The 8,914-nt window shown below is 40.9% G+C and overlaps 1 protein-coding gene across 1 annotated transcript; it reads left to right on the forward strand.

The window, feature by feature from the left end:
* The first annotated feature begins 719 nt into the window (after nucleotides 1-719).
* On the forward strand, nucleotides 720-2,586 carry LOC116193820. The gene is made up of 2 exons (XM_031522570.1): nucleotides 720-910; nucleotides 1,956-2,586. The coding sequence occupies exons 1-2, from the start codon at nucleotides 720-722 to the stop codon at nucleotides 2,584-2,586; spliced, it is 822 nt and encodes a 273-aa protein (XP_031378430.1).
* The last annotated feature ends 6,328 nt before the right edge of the window (nucleotides 2,587-8,914 follow it).

Genomic DNA, 8,914 nt, shown 5'->3' on the forward strand with positions numbered 1-8,914 from the left:
TGAGTGTGTTTCAAGTACAAACATCTCAAAACCTTTTGCTACGATTGTGGCTACTGGGCCACAACCAAAACCATTGTACATCCAACTTGCCTGTTCCCCTAAACCTCTACGGACCGTGGCTCTGCTCTGATAACCAAACCGACATCCCACCATCACAGATTACCGCAACTCCAGCATCACCGCAACCAGCCACGCCACCGCACTCATTGCCACCGCCAACCCACCCCACCAGACCTGAATCCCCCTCCCCAATCCACCAAAACTGCACGATTCCCCAAATCGCACAGTACATGGACAACCCTAATCGCCCCATCAATTCGACCCCTCTAACACTTGAAAATGATATCAACCCAACAAGGACCAAGTACCCTACAAAAGCCGACCACAATCCGACCGTTGGAAGTCTGTCAAAGGCAGATGAAACCAGCTTCCTCCGCCGATCGAACAGCGAGCCGAGTCGCCCGACCAGAGCCTCCAGGAAAGCTGCAAGAAGCACAGTAATCTACACAAACTCCATTTATTCGAGCTTAATTGACGAATAGGCCCAGACTGAAACCCAATTCCAAACAAGGCCTGACTTCCACCCAAGCCCAGATCATGTCAGCTTTAATACTGACCATAGTCCAAGCCCAAACTGGAGCCCATATGCTAAGCGGATTACTTCAATAAAAGGCCTAAGCCCAACCCAACACCATGTCCCAGGATCCTCCTCCAGCAATATGATCGATGACTCCCTTGAGCTGAACGTTGGAGGAAACATGGAGCTCCAGCATGAAGCCGAGCTAATCATCCGACAAAGAAAGAGGAAGAACGACATTACGGTTGAAGAATTCCTTTACCTGTCAGTTCCCTATGCTAAAATTCTCAATAAAATGGCAAGAACTTTCGGAGAAGCTATGCAACAGGACTGGTACTTAGATCAACAATGAGAACAAACAATCAACTTCCAATCCTCTAGCACTTGGGTCACCCAAAACGAACAGATGCCAATACCCCCAGGGTACCAGCCTGAGCACTTCAATCTCCAGCACGCAAGTAGTGAAATGGAAGATGAGACTGTCCCCGAAGATTTCCAAACGGCCGAGGAAGCGGGTCTAATCAAGCCCCCAATGAAGCCATGAGTCTACTAGCATGGAACTGTAGGGGCTTAAGGGGACAGCCGACAGTTCGAACACTTCGTCTCCTTGCTCGGAAGTATAAACCTAGTATTATTTTCCTGTCAAAAACTAAGTTCAAATCTAGTCAGTGTAATAAGATAGCAAAGCAATGCAACCTAGATGGCGTCTTCACTGTTGATTCCTCTAATGCTGCTAGTGGCCTCTGTTTACTGTGGAACTCCGAGCTTAAGGTAACAATTGAAAAATCTTCTCCTAATTACATTCACGCCATTATAGAACATCATGTTCTGCCTGCTTCTTGGATCCTAACTGCAATTTATGGCCCTCCTTATATGCATGCTAAAACTGCCTTCTGGTCTGAATTAACAGATATTGTTGATACTATTAACTGACCTTGGCTAATTGTTGGGGATTTTAATGAAATATGTATGGCTTTGATAAGCAAGGTGGTCGAAATTTTACCACATCTTCTCGCACATTCTTAGATTCATTTCTTGGGCATATGGGATGTGTGGACCTAGGCTTTACTGGCAATCCCTTTACTTGGCGAAACAAAAGACTAGGTCTAGCTTCCATAAAATAATGTCTAGACAGAGCAATAGCCAATGACGAATGGAGAACCACCTTCCCAAAAGCAGGAGTTCTCTTCCTTCCACAAATTCGTTCTGATCATAATCCAATTTTAGTGAAATTGTGGATGGAGTCATCACATAAACCTAGGCCCTTTCGATTTGAGGAAGCTTGGACCCGAGACCATTCCAGTAAGGAGATTATCCAACAAGCCTGGAACAAAATAGTTTATGAATCTAGGGCTTACCAACTTTACACTAAAATTAGGATGGTAAAGAATGATCTTAGAAAGTGGAACAAATATGTATTTGAATATTGTGATACTAACATTGCAAGTATCATGGAAAAACTGAACGAAATTCAAAGCAAATACCCAACACCCGAGACAAAAGAACAAGAAGAAAATCTCATGGCAGACCTTGAAGAAAATCTTATAAAAAAAGATCTTATATGGAGACAGAAATCAAGGGAGCTATGGCTAAAAGACGGAGACAGAAATACTAAATTCTTCCACTTATCAACTGTCATCCGACGGAGAGCAAATCAAATAGCGGCTATCAAGGACAACAATGGGGAATGGAGCCAAGACCATGTAGTATTTGGAGAATACTTTCTTAGAAACTTCCAAGACCTCTTTAATACCTCCAATCCTGCAATACCTGAAGACATGGAAGACCTAATCGGCCATATCATCACTGCACCTGAAAATGAGAGACTAATCCAAGCCTCAGATGATAAGGAAATCCTGACAGCCCTAAATTCAATTCCGAACCTCAAAGCTCTGGGCCCTGATGGAATTCCCTATCTTTTCTATAAGCACTATGGAGAAACAGTGAAGCCCCTACTATGTTCAGCTGTCAAGAGCTTTTTCAACTCGGGCTTCATGCTTAAGGAGTAGAACAATACATTTATCTCTCTTATACCAAAATGCCAAGGAGCATCCACTTTTAAAGATTTCAAACCCATCAGTCTATGCTATGTATGCTACAAAATCATATAAAAAATCATTGCAAATGGACTAAAACCAATGCTAGATAGAATCATCTCCCCAAATCAAACAGCTTTTGTTGAAGGAAGATGGATTAATGAAAACAAACTCCTAGCCCAAGAGATCCTTCATACAATGAGGAAAACAAAGGTACGAAAAGGATGGATCGGGATGAAAGTAGACTTCATGAAAGGTTTTGATAAAGTAGAATGGAGTTTTATCATCAAGATTCTGGAAAAGCTAGGATTTCACCCAATCTTCATATCCTGAATCTATCAATGCATCTCCACAACCACCTTTTCCATCTTGCTCAATGGATCACATGGTCACTTATCATCATCCTGAGGTATAAGACAGGGAGACCCTATCTCACCCTATGTCTTTGTAATATCAATGGAAATGCTATCTTGACTTCTCTATAGGGTGGAACCAAACGATGACATCAAGGGCATCCAAATAAGCAAGGGAGGACCACAAATTTCCCACCTAATGTTTGCTGATGATCTCCTTATTATCTCAAAAGCCACGGAAGCAAACATTAGAAATGTAAAAAGCATCCTCGACAAATTTTGCTCTTGGTCAGGACAAGAGGTCAATCGTGCCAAATCAGGCCTCTTGTTTTCCAAGAACACCATGGCAGATGAAAGAAGAAATGCAAAATCTATCCTCGGCATTAGAAAACTGAAGGACAACATCAAATCCCTTGGCAACCCTCTTTTCAACCCTCTTTTCATCAAGAGGAAAAGAAAAGAATCTTTCCAATTTCTCATTGACAATATCAAAAGCAAACTGGCATCATGGAAGGCAAAATCACTCTCCTGGGCGAGTAGAGCCACCCTGATCAACTCGGTGGTCAACAACACCCCAATCTACACGATGTGTCTTTTCTGAATTCCAAAATCCACCCTAAGCACAATAGACAAAGTGATGAGAAGGTTCTGGTAGGGCACAAAAAAGAAGAGGGCAACTACTATGTTCCAAAGAGTTGGGATACCATATGCCAACCAAAGTCTAAAGGAGGCCTTGGGTTCTGAAGAGCAGAAAACTCGAACAAGGCTATGCTTTCCAAAACTACCTGGGCTCTAACAAAAGCCAACAATAGCCTTGCAGGTAGAGCAGTAAACGCTAAGTGTGGTAATTTCCTGAACTCCTCCATTCACAGCTCTCCTTCTCCAATTTGGAAAGGTCTACAATGGTACAAGCAAACCATCCAGGTAAGTACATGCTTTTCAATAGGTAACGACTCATCCATCTCAACTTGGCTAGACCCGTGGATCCCAGGTATGCAAAATCATAAGCCCCTCCCTAGACCAAATGTTGATCCAAACCCCGGAGCTAAAGGTACGGGATCTGATGATATTCCAACTGAAAAGATGGAACATTCCACTACTCACAGATCTCTTTGAGCAAGAAACAGTGCGAAACATTCTCAAAATCCACCTCCCCCAAGAAGACTACGAGGACTCAGCAAATTGGACTCCTACCACTTCAGGGAAGCACTATGTCAAATCCTTCTATTTAATTGATCAACATCATAGATTCCAGGCTCAGAACGATACTATGTGGAAAGCCATTTGAAGCCTCAAAATCCATGAATGTTTTAAACTTCATCTTTGGAGAATAGCCAGTGAATGTCTCCCCTGGTTTAACGAAGAGAACAACCCATGCCCTCTTTGCCAAACCAGCTCCGATAAATTGGAGCATCTCTACGGCGATTGTCTCTTTTATCGTGTTGCTTGGAGGGAATCATCTTGGGATATACGGATAGATCTTATCCCATCTTCCACTGTTGGGGAGTTAATAAACTTTGTTGTCTACCCCCCACGCTCTTTGATATTGAACATTAATGATAGGGCCAATTTTTCCTTATATGCTGCAATCATTATTTATCATTTGTGGAACTCATGAAACAATATTTTGCATGCAAGGAAACAGGCAAATCTTCATGAAACTATCAAGAGCATCAAGAATCGCTACATGGAGCACATCAGAGGAAAACGGCACGCGGTGCAAGAAGAAGACAACATACCCAATACAGTTCTGGAGGTTGAGCCTTCAAGAATACCCACAGGATCTTATTGGAACGTTATTAGCACAGACGCAACGTGGAACAGCAGTAGATCGTGTCTTTCTAGAGTTGTACACCACCCAAACAACCCGCCATCATTATCTTGGTTCAAGATCCCACGTGAAGACACACCAATCCAATCTGAGGCTCGAGCAGCGCTCCTTGCCCTGAACATGGCTACTGATAGAGGATTAACGAAGATCTGGTTACGCTGCGATGCTTTGCTACTAGTAGAAGCCATTTTGCACCCACATTCATCTCCTTGGGAAATTAGAAGTATAGTTTCCGACATTTTAGCGACTCTTAACTTTTTCTTGGATTGGATTTGCTCTTGGATTCCTAGGATTGAAAATACCATTGCTCATGATCTAAGCCATTTCGGTGCAAGATCAAAATTTTAATCGCTTTGTATTTTTGAAGGGTATCCGAGTCTCAATACTCTTGTAATCGATACTAAATTTTAATTTCAATATTTACTTTATTCAGCAAAAAAAAAGGTTTAAGGCCGAAATCCACCTTTTCCCAAGTTTTTTCTCATAATTTTTATGGTAAATTACACATGAAAGTTTCAATTTTTTACTTTTGTCACGATTTAGCTCCACCGTCAATTTATCTTATGAAAAAATAGAATTTTTTATTTTCTTAAATATAACCCGTCGTGAGTCATCCGTCACGTTTTGCTTATGTGGAGACTAATGAAGTCGTACATGTCTGTCACCACATCAGCTCTACGTAAGCAAGATAACTCATGGTAGGCTATAGTTGAGACAAAATAGAAAATTTCATAATTGTATGAGACAAATTGAAGACAAAAGTGAAAAGTCATACTTATTGGTGTAATTTATTATAAATTTTACAGAACAACCATGTGGTATCGGCCGGACCAGGTCTTTCCAACGAAATGGTTTTTACGAAAGTTGGCTGATTTCCTAGGTTTCTATAAGAGTCTGCTGAGTAAAAGTGCTCATTTGAAAAACCAAAATTGATCGGTCATTCGTTCCATCTCCGAATGTGATCATAAGTTTTGCAGATGAATGTGACCAGTACGTATCCGAGATGCTTTCGCTTCCAAGACTAGGTTGTCTGAAATTGGAGAAATGTCTAAGAAGTATTGTTTGTGTGAAATTTGATCAATCGAAAGGGCTCAATATGATGTCTAATTGATCCACAAAAACTAATCTGAGGCTTTCTCAGGTCAATAGATCCAATCAGAATTCAAACTCCTCCAAATTAATCAAATGCCATAAGTAGTTTCAAGTGAGCTTGGAGCACACCAAAGAACTCACAATCTCGAGGGCTTCTCTTTTGCCTCGTCTTTCGGTATTGGCTGCTACATATGAGGTTTATCCCACATCAAGGTCCACTATATGTCAACAACAAATAATCTACGAACAAACAGAAGTGACTCTTCCACCAAAACTCGTGGACACTCGCGATACCTCTATATTTCTCGTCTCTTTGTTGCCTCCCATCGTGTGTAAGTACGAGCAATGGAGCAAGTCACTGCTCGACCATGCACTGGCTTGACAGGTATGCATCATTGGACAGCATCTCAAGTAAGCTTATCCAACCTACTTGCGCCAGGCCCAGGCCTGAGGCCACTTGCGTCTTCCCAAACCATACACGTGTTATTCCCCAATTGGCCCGGGCACCACCCACCTCAGACAGGCCCGTGAGAACTCCGCTTAAGGATCAAATGGTCGATTTGGTCAGAGTCTGAACCTTCAGATCCGACATGCAAGGCAAAGGCAGCCCCATTTGCAATCATAGCATCGAAGTCACTGTCACTGAGTTCTCGCGGTTTCCCCTTAGGGTCGAAGGCGGCATATTGCAGGTTGTGATCAATGACAGTCCACTTGAACTGGCAGGAATTGCAGAGGACGCTTTCAAAATAGTTTGTGATAGATGAGGGTGTGTTTGATAAGTACATCAGGAGGGTCCTGGGGAGGCTGTCTGCTCCCAGGATCCAGTGCTCGACAAAGCTTCGGGTTAGAAGGGTAAAGGCAGAACCTTCTAGAAAAAAAGAAATCAGTCACTTTGATAATCAATTGAATGCAATGAAAATAGGAACGTACTCACTCTAAATGAAATGAACTTCGTTGCTTATCCTTTAACCAATGTTATGTCATATATGTTCCAAGGTAAGTAAAATTCACATAACATAATTATTTCCACTTTAGTATTAATCAACCAAGCATATCAGGCCATTTATATTGAATATAAGTTTGTTCGCTCGGAAACAGTGTAAGCAGAATACACATATGTTCAAAATTCTCTTTATTCGAACCCCCTTTCAGTTTCATTAAATCGAGAAAAAACAGTAGAGCATGTTCCATCTGCACCCTGGCAAAACTAAAAACACAAGAACACAACGCAGTACTACCCAGAAGAAAAAAGAAATACCATCTGATACTCAGTCAGGACATATGGTAATTATAGCCAGTTTGGCCATGGGCCTTGCTACATTTATCGAAGAAATAAGTACAGAAGATTGCTTCCTTTGCTGTTTGAAAACGAATCTGCCACAAATTCTCATTTGACATACAAAAACTAGCTAATTTGCTAATTCGAATTGTATATACCTACTCTATGAACGTTGTAAGGCATTGAACAATTCAAATCAACCCAATGCCTTACTTTCGTAGAAATTTTCTTGATCACTTTTCCATAAACTATTTATAAGGTAGAGCTCCGATCACTTCTAATGAGACAAAAGATTTCCGCAAATTATTGAATGATCAATAGACAAGCAAGACCAATTTTAGCCGATTACAGCTCCATCAAAGTCAAGGGAAACAGAAGTACTCGCTGTGAGTCAGTTCCTAAAACACCAAAAAAGAGGGGGAAAAAAGAAACGATTAAATGTTCTATAATGGAAGAAATTCCAACAGCACATATATAATTCGAAATTGAGAAGAATTGCAGCAAGATTTTACCATCTTGAGAGACGAGTGGGTAATCACCAACATTGAGATGTGAAACAATCCTAATTGGATGACAATCGCACGAGCACCGAAGCCCAGTGAAGAATAGATTTAGCATCAAAAGTTTTAATGGGAAACCTCTAAATCTAATATATGATATACCACTATGTTTTATCAGAGTACTATGTAAATAACAAGGAACCCCAACTAATTAAATCTACTAAAATACAGGGAAGATAACAGAGCATAACTTGTACAGAATCAGGCTCGACATTGGGACATTCAATAATTTATATCTGAACAAAAAATATTACAGAAAAGGGAGGAACTTAATTTAGATATACACGACTGCATGAGCAAGAGAACGATCACCGAGCAATCAAAAGTAGAGGGTTGGCGTGGGGATCAGATTCTAACATTCCATTTATAACAAGCATCTGGTATAAAAAAATCTCAAACTAGCGGGTCCTTTCAATCTTCCTAAAACAAATTATAGACTAGACTGAGCACACAATCCTATGAGGGAATACGGGTCCACAAGAAGATCCCCCAAGATTGAGTATTTTTTCTTTTTTAAACTTAGTTGTTTCGAAATACAAAATGGACCAGCACAAGCAGTTCATCTACTGTGCAGTTCATGGAATCTGTTAGCAATTCCATTCTACAGAGACCCAAATCTTAATTACACTCCATCCGAGTCCAACATGGATAGAAATTGACTGTAGCTTGATTTTGATGTCTCAAGATAATAAAGCCGTCAACTTCCAACTGAGTTCACAAATTTTGGATTGCGGTAACCACAACAAGGACCTGCAGTTGAAGCTCAAATTAACTGATTTAAGGAGTTTATGCTTAGAGTGCAATTATGCAGGTGCTTGAATCATAACAACTCCTTGAGAAGGTACTTCACGGATTGGAACAAATTTGGTGATTGCCTACCTTATCTTTAGAGAATAAAGTCTACTGATAGCGCCTTCTGGTTGAGAGGATGATGATTGTAGGCGATGGTTGAGGAATCAATCAGCTGAAGAGAGAGAATTTCCCTTATCCTCAGTGAACTCAAAACTCACCATAAAACCGATCATGAAATGGGAGGTGTGAGCCATCTTTCTTTCTTATTGCAAGCATCAATCAAATGCAGAGGACCATTCATTTTTGAAACAATGATAAAGAATCGGAATGATTGCGGTAACAATTGTAGAGCAAATCTACTCAAATGGTATGGATGCTTATACACTTTGACTCA

The sequence above is a fragment of the Punica granatum genome, chromosome 2 (assembly GCF_007655135.1).
Source record: "Punica granatum isolate Tunisia-2019 chromosome 2, ASM765513v2, whole genome shotgun sequence".
Taxonomy (NCBI): domain Eukaryota; kingdom Viridiplantae; phylum Streptophyta; class Magnoliopsida; order Myrtales; family Lythraceae; genus Punica; species Punica granatum.

Bases quoted from the DNA above. Each gene is read 5' to 3' on its own strand.
- LOC116193820 (XM_031522570.1), top strand. From the start codon at position 720: ATGATCGATGACTCCCTTGAGCTGAACGTTGGAGGAAACATGGAGCTC. The intron at 911-1,955 runs GTACTTAGATCA...CACTAAAATTAG, and splicing joins GAAGCTATGCAACAGGACTG to GATGGTAAAGAATGATCTTA.